Consider the following 18,748-nt stretch of genomic DNA (forward strand, 5'->3'; position numbering starts at 1 on the left):
GTTCACCACGATGACACCTTAATTTCTTATAGTTCCAAGTTGGCCCCGGTGAAATGAGAAGTAGGACAAAAGATGTTATGCAAATTATCTTAGTTAGTACGCATAACTATATTTGGATCACACACCTACACACAACTGAATTAGAGATGAGTGCTATTTTAGTTGGATTATATTACATGTGCAATATCATCCATACATTACCCCATTCTTGCCTCATGCCTACGCTTTTAGCCACAAAAAGTTTCACATTACTTCTTCTGGTGAAGAACTGAAAATCTGCTGCTTTTATTTACTGTTTGCTTTTACTGCTTTGAATCAACTACCATAAAATCACCACTTGCTTTGTGAGTTTATCGATATACATGTGTGGTTGAGAGTGACGTCTCAATTTTTGAAGTTTTACTGGTATCTTGTGTTTCCCTTGAGTCGAACTATAAATTTGAATAATACTTCTCATCGAAGATTTTAGCGATCCCCAATACTTATGGGCATCAATCCGGCACGCATATGGCTCCATGACTTCCTGGAGAACTCCATTTTTTTGTTGGTTTGACGTGACGATAACCTTCGAGGCACTGGGACCTACAAGAAACCTCACACTGCAAGCGATTTGCAGCAGTGTGTTCAGAAGAAAGACGAAACCTCCTCGAGAGTATCTCTCCCGGTCGTTAGAAACAAGGAACTCATGTGAAAGCATTGACGACACAATGACCATGTTGGACTTCGGGGAGCTTGCTGCGGCATAAGTTAACCTGTGACTACAATGCACACATTGAATCTGAGGTTATTGCACCACAAGTACAAGAATTTGCACTTTATGTACATTTTCATACAAAATCTTGTAAAGTGTGTTCCACTCATACAACAATTTATCTTAGACATGCACAACTCATACAATTCAATGTGGTGGCGACACATGGCAGTTGTAAAGTGTGTTCCACTCATACAAGAACTTGTCCTAGACGTGCACAACTCATACAATTCAATGTGGTGACGATATGTGGCAGTTTCCAGACAGGAGAGGGAGATTTTTATTGCAACGTTGAAAAAATATGATAATTGCGAACAGGTCCTCGCCCCAACTAACGGGGCACCCTAGCTGGCGGTCAAAAAATTCCATACTTCTCCTGTGTTTCGACCCTGCAACCTCAAGGCTGCGGGCCGGCAGGATTCAGCTGACCAGCTCGGCTATTGAGGAGACGTGCTAAAAGTAGAGGCGTACTTCTTTTGGCCTGTATAATGTATCTGGTGAAAATTCAAAAACATTTTATATCTGAAACTATAACTTTAATTTAAGATGCATTTTCAGCTATAAAATAGTCTCGATAAGATGTTTGAAACTGGCACCGAAAATAATCCATGGATCATTGCACTGTTTTATCTCATTGTGATCAATAATTAATACCTAACCAGCTATTGTACTGTTGAATTAGGTAGCAAACAAGAGGGAGTTGAGGTAGTAGGTTTAATTGTACTGTTAGTCTTTCAAGAATCTGCTATAAGTTTCGTTTTAAATTGGTCGGAGATGTCCGGCTTTGGTGATTTGCCGTCTCTGTTGTGCTTGCGGCCGCATCAGCCATAGGGAACATGAAAATTGTCATGTAATCGAAATTTTCCAATCAAATTTCCCCTGTCATTACCGGGTCTCTGACTTTGTCAAGGTCATGTTCATGTTTATTCAGGTATGGTGGCTGGGCTGGCAAAAAAGTGGCCGTCTGATGTATATGTCATGGACACAAAGTGAGATAACTGCCACATGTATTCAAGCTGTACTGAGCACACTTACGTATTTTACTGATGTATTTGACCCTTTATTATTACTTCTATTTTTTGGGTTTTCTGTTGGATAGTGTTCCCAACAAGCAGTTTGCTTTATCAGCGCTGCCTCCAACATGCGGGCATTCTGCCACTATGATTGAGAAGAGGCTGCTTGTATTTGGAGGCAGAGGTAATTGTGATTTCTCGATTGGTTTTCTTTTGGGGTTTCTCTATATCACAGTCATATATTAATGAAGTGATCTACGAGCATGTAGTAGCTAATTGGCAATGATGTAGTGTATACATTAGATTTAAAATAACCCACGTGTTATCCTCCTGTAGAGATGCTAGGTTTGCAGGCTTCCAACGAATGGGCAAACTAAGGCTAGGGTTAAGCAACTTGCTGAATTTGTGGCAAAACTTGGATCGGGCCAATGGTTTTCGTCTGAAAGTTGGGTTTTCTCTATACTGTGGCAACGTGATTAGAGCAAGCACATATTATGGTGGCACGCGCCATTATTACAAGTCTGCACAACAGAAAGCTGATGCATGGGGAGGCTCATAAAGCGGCTTGTTAAGACTATGATGACCAACAAAAGGAGAGGTAGCAACAAAGATGAGTCACTAGGGATACGGTGTGTGTGAGGTTTTGGTTTTCCATTGCAACGCACGGGCTTGTTTCCTAGTGTATACCAAATTCACGTTTTGTTAAGCGAAAGAAAAGAACAAGGTTTTTTCCTTTTCACCAGATACATTATACAGGCCAAAAGAAGTATGCCTCTACTTTTAGCATGTCTCCTCAATAGCTGAGCTGGTCAGCTGAATCTTGCTGGCCCGCACCCTTGAGGTTGCAGGTTCGAAACACATGAGAAGCATGGAATTTTTTGACCGCCAGCTAGGGTGCCCCGTTAGTTGGGGCGAGGACCTGTTCGCAATTATCATATTTTTTCAACGTTGCAATAAAAATCTTCCTGTCGCCACTACATTGAATTGTATGAGTTGTGCACGTCTAGGACAAGTTCTTGTATGAGTGGAACACACTTTACAACTGCCACATGTCGCCACCACATTGAATTGTATGAGTTGTACACGTCTAGCACAAGTTGTTGTATGAGTGGAACACACTTTACAAAATTTTGTATGAAAATGCACACCACAACCTCATTGAATCTCAACGACATGGTATACCTCCAGTACTCACGCAGCCGCAGAATTGTCTTTTCACGTCTCATTTCCTCCTGCGTTGCTGTGGAGAGGACGAGCGTGGCGATCTTCCCTTCGCCGGCCATGGCGAACCCCCTCTGTACGCATGGGGACAGAATTGCAGACTCCCGTCCACAGCTCCTCCTCCCTTTCTCTTCCTCCCCGCTTCCTCTCTCCAGAACCCTAGCCGTCACCGTTGGTTTTCTCCAGATCTCGGTTGATTCCGTCGGCGGCAGCGTCGGCGACCATGCGTGCCGCCCGCAGGTACGCCTCTCTCTTCCTCACCCGTCTCATCCCCCCTCTCTCTCTAAGTTGTCTCCCTCCATCTCTGCTCTCTCTCCCTCTCCCTCACCCGTCTCATCTCCTCTCTCTGTCTCTGCAGCCAGCCGTTTTGATTCATCTTCCAAGTACAGGTGCTCCAGCTGTTTTGATTCTCACTTTTGTTTCCCATGGAACATCATAAATCTAAAAATATCTAGAGTTCTAGACCATATTCCAGCTGTAGATTTTGAGGATGATTTGCAAGCTCCTTCGTCTAGGTATTTGTTGAGGATGATTTGAACCACATTCAAGCTGTAGATTTTGATTTGTAGGTGGCCAATTCATTCTCTAAATTTGACTATCTTGTGTTATAGTTTGATACTGAAAATTAAATATTCAAGTGGTTGATATTATTTGCTACAATGATCTGATGAATCTTGTTTCTTCTTTATGCAGAGACATGGAGGCTGAGCCGCCTGCTCCATACTATTGTGTTTAGCAGTCTAGCACTCCAGTGCAGTTTGTTGTTGCCTCGTGCCTAGGTGAAAAAAGTCAGGTCCAGGTAGATGTTTTGTCTCCCGTGTAAAGCAAAGGAAATGTTTCCTTCCCTAAAGAACCGGGACTGCTGTTCCTTTGTTCCGAGTGCTCTCAAAGGGAATTTTCCAGAGAAAATGAAACTTACAAAATTCCTATATAGTTTCCTCCGTTCCGAACGGAGCCTTAGTTATAATGATGGAGGGTGATGTGGCGATGCTACTTGTTCCTGTCATTTTATCATTGGAGTATCATGTAGTAGCATACGTGAACATTCTCATTTGAATGTAAGTAGTCTGTGGATCATCTTTTCTCCATATGATCTAATAGAAATGAACTGATCGTTTCAGTGGCGCACACGGTGAACCACTTCAAGAAGAGGATTACTTTTTTTCAATGACGCCATCATTCTCTCATCTGGGTCACACCTCAAGAGTTCTTTGGTAGGTTAATTAAGATGTTAGATTTTCCGAAACAATTTAAATTCAAAGTTTTGTTTTAAGAATGTCTAAGATGTTCTAAGATGGGTACCAAATCTTGGTGGTGCCGGAGTCAATGGAGAAGGAGGCTGGTTTGGGGACGCGATGAGCAGCAAGGTGAAGCTGGGATGGCTGAGGCTCAGGGCGACTCCAACGATGCTGCTGATAGGAGGTGAGTGCTGGGGTCGCGGACACCATCATCAACCGTGAGGACCTGATGGACATCCACATATCGGCGTACCTGAACGCTATATGCTGGTGTCTCCAACATCAGTCAAGCCTTGTATCCTTGCCGAGCTTCACATGGTAAAGCAAAATGGTAATTCCCCTTGTGAAGGCCACTGTCTCTGTTAATGCAATATTGCTTGCTTGATGTGTGAAGGCTGAGATCAAACAATCTTGTGATGTCACAGATCATGGTGCCTAACAATCAGTGGTTGTTCATGAGCATCCTGACACATCAACAATGGCGTGATCCCCATGAGCAGGATCAGATGCCAGCATGGTTGATCAGCCCAGAAAGCACGTATACTCAGTGAAACTCCTACGCATCTCTGCATGATTTATGTTCCTGGTGAATTAAGGAATTGAGATCTCACATCCACATTGAGAAACTTTTTTTATCGCAGAATGCTTGACTAGCTGTTAGTTGTGCTAATTATGCTGATAACAATGCTGGAGTAGTTGTGATAATTATGCTGATAACAATGCTGGAGTAGTTGTGCTAATTCTGCTCATTATGCCGATAAAAATGCTACCATTGTTGTGTTCACTGCATCAAGTTAACTTGTGTTCACTGCAGACATCAAAAGTTGAGTACTCCATCTTATTATTGTACTTAATATTGTTTAACACCTGCAGCAGTTAGGATGTCGGTGTTTTAAGATTGTTTAACACATGGTAGTTAGGATGGCACTGTTCCTGGTCTCTCTTTTGAATACACATATTATAAATAGCTAACATAAGATTGCATCTTCTAAATGCTTTCAGTATTTTTGTACTTGAATCGATCATTATTCGCTACAACGAAGTACATTAATAGTCAAAATCTAATGTCCATGTAGATAACTGGAAAGTGAGAGGGAATGTCATTGTTTCATTGTTTTTCTCTGAACATATTCAGTCTAGATGCTCTTTGTTTTAATGTGTCCATATATCTGCATTTTTTGTCATTAACCAGTCATGTCTCGCTTGCCATATGAAATATCAACTTGATTATGGAAAGGGTCTGTGTTCATATTATCCCTTAACAAAATATGCAATGGGAACTGTAGGCCTACTGGGACTGGTCATGGGACGAGCTGGCCATCAACGATCTCTCGGCGATGCTGCAGTCCGTGGACTACCTGTCAAACCAGCAGAAGGTGCACTACGTGGGCCACTCACTGGTAAGCAACACAAACAATGCTAGCGATCCAAAAGTTCAACGAACTCTTCAGTGACATGTATCTTGAGAAAACTGACAAATCTGTGATATTGCCCTTGTGCACGGGACATTGATCGTGTTCGCAGCCCTGAGTGACCAGCAAGAGCATATAGGGATGCTGTGGTCAGCCTGCCTGCTCACCCCAATCGCTTTCCTCAACAAGGTCTCATCGCCATTGGCGCTCGGGGCAGCCGACCTGTTCCTGGCAGAGGTGAGACACAGGAGCTAGCTCCTCTGATCAAACAACAAGTCCTCATATTGATCAAAAAATTACTCATGTGATCCTGTTATGTTTCTAATGGCAGGCTCTGCACTTGATAACAAAGAATAGATTATTACACTGACTGTATTACTTCAAGTCTCAAACAACAATGAGTTCGATTCAGACCATCTTTTTCAAATCAGAACTGTCAATTGGGCCAACAAGGTGCAACATGGAATAGACTGCTACACTGACTGTATTACTGAAACTCTCAAACTACCAACAAACAGGTGAAAATTTCTTCCTTGATAACTCCTCTGCTGAGACCTTCTTTGCTCATTAGCCACAAGCTTGTTTTTCAGAAACAAACTGTCAATTTTTTCAGAAACAAACAGACAATTGCTGCCTTGACAAACTGTCTTTTTTTTCAGAAATTGGTTTAGGTTACTAGCAAATTTGTTCTTTGTAGATTCTTTGAGGCATATTATGAATTAATGGTCGGTGAAGTATTTCAGTTATTTGGCCTATGCATGGTTAACAGTTCTTGAGAAAGAGAAAGCGGGAGGGAGAGAAAGACATATGTGTTTGACTTTTTAAGACATGATAGATATCTTGATGCGATTTTACGTCTTCCACATAATATTTAGTGAGATTTATTGCAGTTTTACACAACTGGATGCTCTTTTCTTATTTCCCTAAGATGAACAAATTTTTACCAATACCAGTACCCTAATGCTTACTTCTTGATCAGGCCAATGGCTCTTCTGATGCATAGTTTAATTTAATGTTAAATAGCTGAATACTCATTTGTGTTCATGTCTATGATACCATTACTAAAAATAGATCAAAGGGCTCTTTTGTCCAAGATGCACACATGATTACATTGGCCACCGTGCAGTACACTTTAGTGCAACAGAATATAACTGCAACCTGTTAAATTGAAAAAAAGATGATGACTTTTCTGTTTAGAGTTTAGATGTTAATAACTGATTACAAGGACCATGGCCAGAATTCTGTCAGAGGTCGCCACTATCAATTGACAATAGTCCTTTAACGTAGCTCAATCATAAGTACGAGAAGTTTACTTCTAAAAGAAGACGAAAATGACTTTCATGGTCACTCTGAGCAGTGTTTCCTTGGTACATAGATGATAGTAGCCCTGCTATTTTTAATATTTTCTTTCCAGGAAAAGAAAATCTTATGTTTTAGTATAGTCATTTCAGTCTTCCTCAAAGGACGGACGGGATACAATCTATTGTGCAAGTTTTTGATCTTCTTTTAGCACATACATGCACACAGTAGGCCATGAATTTCTTTTTACGGGTAGAAATAGTTTTACAAGCCTAAAGCTAAGCTAGGAACTCCCACTGGTTTCCCACAACATTGCCTAAAGCTTTGCTTCATGACTGTAATAAAGGTTGCAATTTCAAATATTGTTTTGTTCTTTATTTTGTGAACTCTTAGGCATGTGCTAGATTAGTGTTTATGTTAATATTGTTGGTGCAATGTAACATCTACACTTGCACAACAATTGATGGCAGAACATTCCTTGGTTCCTATGAAGGCTGGTTACCGAAAGGAATAACCTAGAAAGGACAATTTTAGGAGGAAGGTTGACTAAATTTTCTTTTTTCCATACATGCTGACTAAAGTAATCCATACCACGCAACTAAGCTCTCTTTTGTCTCATGTTTAAATATGCGCTCCATTGTTTGCATAGTGTTTCTCCATGTGCAATTTTTCGTTACCTACTAGCAGTGGATAGTAAACAACTATGTGATCGAAGTTTTTCATCATTATATTTATAGGCTATCACTATATCATTCTATATTTACTAAGAAATTACATTTTTTGCAAGGTTTATTACTTCTCATATGATTGTACAGTCCTTGTATCACTAGATAATATCACGTTAGCTGCGTGTGTTCTGTTGCTTCAGGTTCACCCTTTTCAGCAGCCGCAAGGGAGAGTAGAAGTGGAGCTTCTGGTGGCCTGGAGTGATCCGGCTGGCTGGACGTGCTCTTTCTTATTTGAGCTAATGCTGTTTCTTGCTGTAGAGATGTGGTGTTCTGAAAGGCTTGAGTGTGTTTGTTGTGATGCTGCGTGTTGTGTTGGTTCAGCTCAAGTCAGGCTACATCTCTTTTTGTTAATGAGCATGGCAGCTAGAGATGCCACCAGTCTTTAGCTTGCGTTTCTCGTTATTTAAACATGTGATGGATTGAACTATATTTTGAAATCTCTGATACCAAACATTTGCTGTGTGATGTAAATGTCCAAAAAATGGTAAAGGTCATGTTAAAAATTTGTAGATATTGATTAATTAGTTAACTGCTACTCCCCCCCTTAATTTCCCTGGTTCTTCATTGTTTGCTATACTGTTTCTTTTCTAGCTAGCTTTTCATTTCATTGGCTGCTACTAGTTTGCATTGGCTGGTACATGGTACTGATGCATGTTTTCATTGAAACTACAAACTACATACAATTACGACACTTCTTCTGAGCGACACGGGCAACCTGGAGGCTTGTGACTTTTCCATCGCTTTTGGGAAGCATTGTGTGGCAGCGTCTTGTTCCTCTGACTGTGTCTTTGTGGTTTAGGTGAGTAGTATAGCTCTAGTGTATTGTATTATCTTGGTCGTGTGTTGAGTAGAAATAGAAACACCTTGTAGCGATCTGGCTGATGGATATGTCCTGGAAATTTGAGGGTGTTGGTAAAGCTACCTAACTATGTGTGTTATCGTCAGCTCTCCAAGGCTTTATACTCCCTCTCTCCTGAATTAGATGTCACAGATTTGTCTAGATTCACATATATCTATACACTAAACCGTGTGTACATAAATGTGCATCTAGACAAATCGGCGACAAGTAATTTGGGACAGGGGGAGTATTTCTTATGGCTATTAGCGTTTCCTGTTGCTGTTGCATCCTAGCTAGGTGTGTAGTAGGAACGGTGGTAAAAAGTATTACAACATTTTAACAGTTGGGTCTTCATTTGTGTCCCCCAAATAAGGAAAGCTATAATGTTGCTGCCATCTGCTTGTTCTGCACCAATTAATAAAGTAGGTACTAGGGACCCGTGTATGGAGTAGGCATTATTAAGTAAGTAGTGCATCAATAAGTATCAACATCTGGTTAGTATGCTAAAGTCCTATCTTTTGATATCTGCAGCTTCATCAGCCACTTTCTACGGTTTGGCACAAGTGCCCTGCACAGAGGAATTCCGCCATGAACCCTTATGGACGAACAAAGGTACTACCAGCCAGCCAACACCTGTTTTGTGTTGCCCTTATGGACGAAAGCCAACACTTGGTTTGTGTTGCCCTGGTCATTGACGACATTGAAGTTTTTTTTATTTATTTGGCGAATGGACATTGAAGAAATTTGATATGATTTGCCACGACATCCAGTGCTCGGACCCTGAATGGAAGATCATAATGTTCAGTTACTTCACCCGGTCGGTGCTCACCCAAGTTGGTGTAAATTGGTGGCAATAAGTTGCCAGGAGGTGGCTCGTGAAAATCTTGCTTTTTATTATGTTTTGTGGTAGATGTCCAGAGTTTGAGATGCATAGAAAATGCTGCTGGGTACTCTATCAATCCCTGATGTGTGATATCCAAAGAAACTATAAATTTGACCGTACTAGATTCTGACACTGATGCTAGAAATATTTTTGCTAGTGGGAACCTGTCAACCAAATGACTCGTAATCTGTAAGTTAAATGTTGTGCTGGCTGATGATGTCTTATCTTCTTTTGCCTTGGCCATTTGGCATAGTAACAATCAAGTCTCATGATGGCCGAACTAGTAAACATCATTGTGATCAAATATATTATGTTCTCTTAGTAGGAATCAGCTTCTATGAAATGATGGAACAATCCTCATTATTTTTGTGTCCGTCATTTAGGACATCTTCTGTGGCATCCAGCGCTTGAACCCTGATTGGGAGATCCATACTATTCAGTTACTTCAACCCGCCCGGCTATCACCCAAGTGGGTGTTAATTGGTGGAAATAAGCTGCTGGGAGGTGGCTCTTGTGTTCCTATGAGAGAGGTGAGGCTCTTTCTGAAAATCTTGCTTTTTATTATGTTTTGTGGTGCTACGTGCATAGGAAAGGCTCCTTATGAAATGATGGAACAATCTAGCCCCGTACTCATTATTCTTGTGTCCGTCTGGATGGCTTCTCTTAGTTGTATATATTTTTGTACCTGAATAATGCTATTATGTTCTTGCAGAGGATGAGCATTGGTGCTGTCAAACTGGCTTGTACCACAGAAAGGATCAAGTTTTCAGGTTGAAAGCCAGGTACAAGCTCTACCACAAGGTGAGATTGGGTATACCCTGTTGTCGTAGCACTAACTCTATTAGTTTTCGCATGATTTGCCCAATGCCTGCCCATGAACATTTCTAGCTGCTTACCTCAAGCATTTATCGTTTATATGCGCAATGGGCATCAGCTATTTTGAAACTGCTACATTAGTGATATGTGTATCATACACTTACCTTTTCAGTGTGCACAACATGATAAGTTGATAGCTATAGCACATGTTCTTTTCACAATCAGAGGTTCGTTTTAGGACATCTTTTGGTTGAGGGCAAACTAGCGTAGGGAAACCTCTGCTACCTAGCGTTTCTGTAACTTCATGTCACATTTTTTCATTGCAAGCTCCTTAGGTGCAGCCCTTTTTATTTGCTGATTTTCAGTGGCAAGAATTAATGCCAGCAAATGGAAACTTTGGACCAAATATGTTGGTCTTTTTTTTGTAAAGCTCATGCCAGATTTTATCAAGTGTTGTGATGGAAACTTTATTGACGTGTTGGATTTTTGGTAGATTGTGCAGTAATGGCACCTTATGCTAGGCTCTGATGGCAACTAATAAAGCAGGTGAGAATGGCAATTTGTGTAGTGCAACTTGTCCTGTTTGCCATATCACTAACTCTATTAGTTTTCGCATGATTTGCCCAATGCCTGCCCATGAACATTTCTAGCTGCTTACCTCAAGCATTTATCGTTTATATGCGCAATGGGCATCAGCTATTTTGAAAAAGCTACATTAGTGATATTTGTATCATACACTTACCTTTTCAGTGTGCACAACATGGTAAGTTGATAACTATAGCACATGTTCTTTTCACAATCAGAGGTTCGTTTTAGGACATCTTTTGGTTGAGGGCAAACTAGCGTAGGGAAACCTCTGCTACCTAGCGTTTCTGTAACTTCATGTCACATTTTTTCATTGCAAGCTCCTTAGGTGCAGCCCTTTTTATTTGCTGATTTTCAGTGGCAAGAATTAATGCCAGCAAATGGAAACTTTGGACCAAATATGTTGGTTTTTTTTTTTTTTTTTGTAAAGCTCATGCCAGATTTTATCAAGTGTTGTGATGGAAACTTTATTGACGTGTTGGATTTTTGGTAGATTGTGCAGTAATGGCACCTTATGCTAGGCTCTGATGGCAACTGATAAAGCAGGTGAGAATGGCAATTTGTGTAGTGCAACTTGTCCTGTTTGCCATATCACTAACTCTATTAGTTTTCGCTTGATTTGTGCAATGCCTGCCCATGAACATTTGTAGCTGCTTCGAAACTGGTACATTTGTGATATGTGTGTCATACACTTGCCTTTTCAGTGTGCACAACATGATAAGTTGATAACTTGTGTAATGGCACGTAATGCTGCGCTCTGACGGCAACTAATAAAGCGGACGAGAATGGAAATTTGTGTAGTGCAACTTGTCCCGTTTTAGACAGCAGTTGGGTGTTAACTTGTATTTTAGTTTAACTTGTGTTTTTGGTTTTGCATAGTAATTTTTTTGCTATCTGGATGTAATGAAGACATGGAATCTATGAAATAAAGAACGGATTTTTTGAAGTATTTTTTGTGGCCTTTTTCAGGTTCTCAATAGCTACAGCAAGATGGCCGTGTCAACTTGGAGCTGAACCCTGATTTTGGAGACGCGGAAGGCTATGCTGGAGTCCAAGAAGGCTTGGTTTAAATTTGGTAGGAGGCCCAGCTGGCACTCAGATGGAATAGTTCAAAAGATAAGATGAATGGCAAAAAAGATGCCTTTGGAAACATATTTATGGGATGTTTTCCCAAATAATTTTGAGTGTGTTGAGCTTATTGCAAGATAATGAACTCATCTTAATCCTTCCATACATCAGAATTAGGACTAGGCAAAGACTTAAATGGGAGAAAGGCCCAATCTGATGGTGGACTGTAAGCAATATATGGAATTACTAAGGCTTGTTGGCAAGCTCTAACTTTTGGTGGTGGTTGGACAGTGTCTCGCCAGGAGTGTGTTTCTAACACAATCTTAGCATCCTACTTATTTGATTCTAAAGAGACCACTGAAAAACCATTGGATGCAGAAGCTGCTGGTCACTCTTGGGAAACGGCTACGTGGCATGCACAATGTCACCATTGTTCAGAACGCCACCCTCAAACCAGTATAAAAAGCCCACTCCGCGTGCATTGCTCTCTGCACAATCTAGTTCACCTGTCAGTTGCAGTCATGGGTCGTCGTGGCGCAGGTGCAGCAGGCGGCGGCGGCGGCGGAAGGATCAAGGCGCTACTACTGGTCATCACGGCGATCCTGTCCCTGCTTTCTGCGCTCGCGGCGGAAGGTAAGCTTGAACAAACCGTCTCATGTTGCATTGCTCGCTGAGATGGGCCGTGAACGCTCACGCAAATTCTTTTCGTATTCGACAGATGCAAGCTCCTCAACGACAACTCAGCCCGGCGGCCCGCTCGAGAGAACTACCTCACGCTGCCCCGCGGCCCCTGCCTGCCCCGCCGCCAGTGGCGGCATATGGGCTCTGGTCGCCGTGGAGGGCATCCTAGCCGCGCTGGCGTACGGGTACATAGCCCACGCGGAGCTCCAGCTCCGCCGCGAGCGCGCCGCCGGAGCGAGTGCGGCCGCCGGAGGGAGAGGGCCGGCGTGGGGGTACCCCCACTCGGGGCGCTGAGATGTACTCCCTCCGAGTACCTATGAGGCTATAATTGCAGGTACTAGCCGCGTCAGTATGATTGGTCTGTCAGCGTCTGTGTTCATCGCTACATTATAGAATAACGAGTGTCGTCTCATGAGTTTGCAGCTGCTCCTTTCCTCCTAATGTGATGTTTCATACGGTTGTATTAGCATGGATTAGTAGAGTATATATATAATTTGTGCTCTTCTAGACCATAATCTTGTGGAGACTATCAAGATGTCTGACAGCATGAGATGCTGAGCTTCTACCTTGATCTTGCCCTGATATAACTCTTCTGACCAATGTCCATTTCGAATTTGCAATACCTCTAAACATCATCTAGAGCTTCTAGCCAATATTGAACGAAAAATGACAGACTATGAGCAATAGATTGAAATCAGACTACCAAATAAGAATTAATATAACTGGCTTATATGATGCCATATAACGGGCAAAACAATCCAATGGGGAGGGAGACGATTCCCAGCTAACTTCCTTGCACGGCAAAAGGAAGGGCTTCTCAAAGTTGTACTTCCTCTTGGCAGAGATTACATTGTACGTACCTCAAGTTCTTACTGCACGGCTTGCCTTCGCATTAGCAAACTGTTATCCCCTCCTTTCGCATTGGTAATAGATGTCAACACATCATGTTAAGCATCTATACAAATCGATGACAAGTAGTAACAAATTAGTCAGCAAATAAACACGTGGATATGTATTATTGACATTTCAGTCCGAGAGAAATGGATATGTACTACTACTGAATTCTAAGATAATTGCCAGACCTATGCAAATAGTAATGGAAAAATGATATCGTTCAGCCGTTTCATGGTGAGCAAGGATTTTGATATCACTTTGCATTATGTTCGTGAAAAAGAGAAATAACATCAAGATCCCCAAAATATAGACTCTAATACAGAGGCTCAGCCTAATAATCCCTTATATTTTTTCTGTGAGATATGACACTTCAGATTCTGAAGCTGCCATCCAAGGCTAAATTGCATGGAAGCGCCCTACCTATGACGATATATCTAGTTGTTGCTGCCATAACTTGCTCGATCAGTAGCACAGGTAACTCCTCCCTTATATTGGGTCAAACTAATGTGTCAAACGCACATGGAGATGATTTATAGTTCTGAAATGGTAATAAAGTCTGCAATTCTATCCCAACACAGGACAAATCACTTAATGTTTTTATAAGAACCAATATTCTACACGAAATCTTGCAAAAATTATAAGTTATAACATCAGCAAAACATCCTTCACAGTTTTCATGTTTACCTCATAATTTAATTCAATTTTTAAAAGGCTCGAACTGCACTGATGTTATGCTTGCACTGCCGGTGCGAGCTCCTTGTACTGCAATCGTGAGCTCACGCAGGGTTGCTGATGGAAGCTCCGCGCACAGCCCAAGCACTCCATTTGCTATTCGTTATGGTTCCAGTAATGCAGCTCCTCTATAGGTGCATAGCATAAGGAAAGAATAAAAGAATTCTGTCGCTGAACAGGGAGCACGCGAGCGCGAATAAGCACGAGCAATTGCTTCTCTTGCGTGATACTGCTGATGCGGATTTTTCTTCTGCTTTTTCTTAACATGATCTGGGTTGCAGTTCAGTTTCGAAACCCTCCAGCTCTTCAAAGCAGTCCAGAAGTCCGCTTGCTGCTCTCTGAATTTTTTTATGTTTCGCGCTAGGCAGTACAAGCAAGTTTAGCAACAAATTTCAATCTCATGGTGGCAGGAAGTGCAAGTGCATGTTTTCGGTTCCGGAGAGGACACAAACTCGGAGAATTAAGTATTTTATCTTAGGAATTAAGTATTTTGTTGATTAGTGCCCATTCCAAGCCTTTCAATGTAAGTTCCAAATCTCGTTAAAACAGAGTGGTATTTCTACTCTGTAGCTGTTTGCTACTAACCGAGAATGGCGCATGGCAGACCATGGTTAGAAGAAAGTACATAGGCGAAAAAGTGTTATCCCAGATCCTTTGAAAACCGGGAGATTCGCATTTTTGGGATAGCCTAATGGCAACGAAGAAATTCTTCTTCAGATATGGTACTTTCATTATTAAGGATGGATCGCAGATACGGTTCTGAGAGGATACATGGCTAGGGAATAGGCCTCTCTCTGAACAAAATCCAGCGTTATTCAACATTGTTCGTCGCAAAAGTGATACCATTGCTTCCGTAATGGCAACCTCACCTCCGAATATGACGTTTAGACGAGATTTAATCGGTCCGAGACTTATTGCATGGAACGCCTTACTGTTGTGTTTGGCATCCGTTCCAGTTGATAAGAACAAGAAGATTTGGAAGATGAAGATACCGCTAAAAATTAATATTTTTTACTGGTATTTGCGTCGAGGAGTAATCCTAACCAAAGATAATCTTGTGAAGCGGAATTGGCATGGTAATACACAATGCATTTTTTGTCAACAAAATGAGACTATTAAGCATTTGTTCTTCCTATGCCGCTTTGTCAGATTGTCAACACCCGGATTTTTAATTCCAGATGCCTATTATGCCGTACATCGCAATCCCAGGAAGATTGTTTTTGCGAGACATAATAAGTTCATATCACAGCACATCATTCATTACAAACCATAATAGTCTTACATCAAAGGATCACATGATCCAGTCTTAATACAACAATTGATCTAAAGATCAAATACATAACACATAGCGGAAGATACGTAGTAGTGGTCCATCTGTTCCACAGGCAACGCTTGACGTCGGGAGGTAGTCCTAGTTATCGTAGACATCCTGCTGTCCACCTTCCTGGTACTGGTTCTCCTCTTCATAGTCTGGCCATTTGAATAGCCAGGGACAAAGCCATGAGTACTTTTAAAGTACTCGCAAACTCACACTAATAGAATTACTAAAAGCTCTAAGTGGGTTCTAAGCTCTAGGTTCATTTGCACAAAGCCAGTTTTATTTCATAAGCACTTACTAGTCAAGACTCTTTATTTACCTAGACTTACTCAAGTGGGAACATTAGTGCCATCCACACAATTCTGTTGTGATTCAAGTCAAAGTCACATTTCAAGTCACCATTTATTTTTAGAAAACATCTGACAACGGAACAGTATGACCATCCAACTGTCCATGATCGCGGACGCGGCTATTCGAATAGTTTAACACTCTACAGAGGTCGTACTCTCGTGCCACAACTTTTGATTACATCCGTCAGGGATAGCCCTGAATCATCATAACTCAGTATGCGGATCATTAACCATTAACCTTTCACTTACATACTCTATACTCTAGTATAGGCACCTCCCCTGTGAGCTTGGCCTCCTAGTGATAGTAAACTGCCATCCTAGGAACTGCACAGGGCTTGGGTAGGCCATTCAACTCTTTTTCACGTCATTTCACTTTCAACGGAGGCAGCCTCAGCATAACCTCTATGACGCTTATTCAGAGGAAACCCATACTAAGATACATAAATTTCTAGCTAAAGCCTTACCCATTATCAGGTATTGTGGGGGTACTCTAAAATTGGAATGGTATCACATCCGAACCCAACCATCAGTTTTTGTCAAAAACACATTGTCATTCAAAGGTCATACTCAACTTCAAAACTTTCAATAGAATGAATCATCATTCCAAGGTGTTCAAAATCATTTGCTTCACAAGTTTCCATCTAGAGTAGTCAATTTTAGTTTTAGCACTAGCAACTAATCATGAGGGGTGCTAAATAAAGTTTAGCTTTCTAGGCTAAGTTTGAAGCTCTTGTGGTACTCTATACTTAGACACAAATGAACTACTACAATTAAGCCTTGGTAAACAAAGTAAAAGCTTGTAAGATAAAAACTTGGACTTGGAAAGATAAAACTTTAAACAACAATACTAGTGCCCATGGTAACTTGCACTAGTAGCTTGGCATTAGTAGAGCTTGCCTTGGTTGGTGTATTGATCAAAGTGTTCCTCCTCTTCTTCGTAGAATACCTCCTCCTCCTCGTAGCCTTCGGTACTAGCGTCTATAAACGGATACGAGGTAACAATGACCAAACAATTCTTAAGGAGACTACTTAGCCTTAATGGCTCACTCAAGATGATCTATCATCATCACAATCATCACTCAACATCATACTAGGGTTTTCTTATTTAGTGTTAGGAAAATAATTTCCTCTCATTGAAATATACTAAGATTTGATATCCTCAAATAAGAGAATATGAGGCCACGGAACATTACTTGGTAAAGTGATTTAAATGAGGTGCTACACCTCATAGATTTGAAATCCTAAATTTGAAACAATTTAAATGAGCTAGAAATGACTACATAGCCATTATTTGATTCTAGCCCATGATCATATGAAACAACTATGTCATACTTTTGCATAATCAAATACATTTTTTTAAAAGTGAATTATTAGAATTGGAATCACCTCAAAATTCATTATGGTTGATTTTTAATAAAAGTTTGAATTTTGAAAAGGCACTGCCTTGTTATTTTTATTGCAAGTGATCTATAATGAACTAGAGTTTGAGACCAGTGGGGTTGGGTAGATCCTTTTATCTACTTTCACACCAAATTGGAATCACTCCATTTGGATTTGTAGATTTTATTTTATTCAAATTCTAGCAAAGCATCAGTATTGAATTTGAGTTAAAATGAATTTAAACGAATTCAAACGGTGGGCTTCGGCGGGAAACGAAACTGGGCCAGAGAGGAAAAAGAAAACGGGCTGACCCAGCTGCGCCTCTCGCACGCGTGGGCTGCCTGACAGCGGGACCCACTCGTCAGCGACTAATAAACACCGAAACAATATGTTTCAAAGAGGGTCGTAGGATTAGACAGAGGACCGACGGCCAAGGCTCGTCGTCTCCGTCGACGAGAGCGAACCCTACTGGCGGTGAACCTAGGGGTTCGGCGGCTCACCGGAGGTCCGGCGATGATCGGCGTTGATGCAGAGCGACGCTGTCGACGACGGCGAAGCTCCTGGTACCGGCGGCGTCTCCTGGGGTGGCGCCAATCTTCCGCTCCTTCTGCGACGGCTCCGGCGGACTCCAGCGATCGATTGAGGGGCTACGGGCTAAATTGGGACGGTGGAATGCTCGAGGAGGATCAGTGGGAGGAGAGGAGTGGAATGGTGTGAAGATTGAGGGCCGGGGCGTGCTCTATTTATAGCGGGAGAGAGGTGCTGCGGGGGTTCACGGTGGCGAGCATGGAGGTGATGCTACGGGCGACTAAGGGCGTGGGCGAAGACGCTGCTCTCTTCCTGAGGTCATGGCGATCGAGACGCGCTTGATTGCACAGAAAACCGAGGTCAAACGCGATCGTGAGCGTGCCATGTCTGGCAGTACCGTGGCGGACGTCGACGAAGAGGACGACGGCGACAGGGCACGGGCGAGAGAGGGAGCGTGTCTGGGAGGTAGCTGGTGTCGTGGCGATGCTCGGGGCAGAAGCGGAGGTCAAGGGAAGGACAGAGGCGATGGGGCGATGACGTGCTCTGGCGCGCTCTGGGTCATGTCCGTGCGCGCGCTGGCATCACTGGCTGACATGGGCGTGTCCTGTGTTGGCCAGTGCTCGCTTCTCCTTGGCCAACGTCTTGCACGAGCGTGATCAGGAGAGGGAGGGGAGGCTCCAGGACATGCTGAGGTGAGCCAGAAGTGAGAGGAGAGGATGATGGCATGGTGGGTGGCATGGTACACGGCATGGACATGGTTTGGTCAATTCTCTTCGGTGATCATTGAAGCAATGGCATGGTTTGATCCAGGGGATGCAAGGGAACATCAAGGATGACACAAGCATGGATGGTTTAGTCTAAAATCCAAAGGATAATAGAGTGTGTGCTCAAACCAGATTGGTGCACTTAAGGTGTTTGATGAAATGGAGGCATGAAATTCAAATTTGAATTTGGCCAAAATATTTTATGGGTGTGATTCAAATAATGTTTGGCACCTAGTGATGGTGTTGGTT

General features: G+C 42.1%; 1 protein-coding gene and 1 long non-coding RNA gene across 15 annotated transcripts in view; both read left to right on the plus strand.

The window, feature by feature from the left end:
• Nucleotides 1-2,962: 2,962 nt before the first annotated feature.
• Nucleotides 2,963-12,119, plus strand: LOC124708641. Of its 14 annotated transcripts, none has more exons than XR_007005244.1 (14): nucleotides 2,963-3,225; nucleotides 3,344-3,374; nucleotides 3,679-3,784; nucleotides 4,107-4,554; nucleotides 4,649-4,761; nucleotides 5,510-5,623; nucleotides 5,748-5,872; nucleotides 5,967-8,461; nucleotides 9,032-9,112; nucleotides 9,241-9,913; nucleotides 10,096-10,184; nucleotides 10,693-10,745; nucleotides 11,278-11,330; nucleotides 11,754-12,119. It is a non-coding gene; the product is annotated as an uncharacterized LOC124708641 (long non-coding RNA). The 14 variants fall into 14 exon arrangements; XR_007005239.1 differs by having other exon boundaries at nucleotides 9,767-9,913; XR_007005242.1 differs by having other exon boundaries at nucleotides 5,967-9,112.
• Nucleotides 12,120-18,268: 6,149 nt separating this feature from the next.
• The window catches only part of LOC124646837, a 35,637-nt gene continuing 35,157 nt past the window's right edge, over nucleotides 18,269-18,748 (plus strand). Inside the window, exon 1 of the mRNA XM_047186887.1 lies at nucleotides 18,269-18,343. Within this exon, the coding sequence (XP_047042843.1) occupies nucleotides 18,269-18,343 (75 nt within the window). The remainder of the gene's footprint in view (nucleotides 18,344-18,748) is intronic.

Source organism: Lolium rigidum, chromosome 4 (genome assembly GCF_022539505.1).
Source record: "Lolium rigidum isolate FL_2022 chromosome 4, APGP_CSIRO_Lrig_0.1, whole genome shotgun sequence".
NCBI classification, from domain to species: domain Eukaryota; kingdom Viridiplantae; phylum Streptophyta; class Magnoliopsida; order Poales; family Poaceae; genus Lolium; species Lolium rigidum.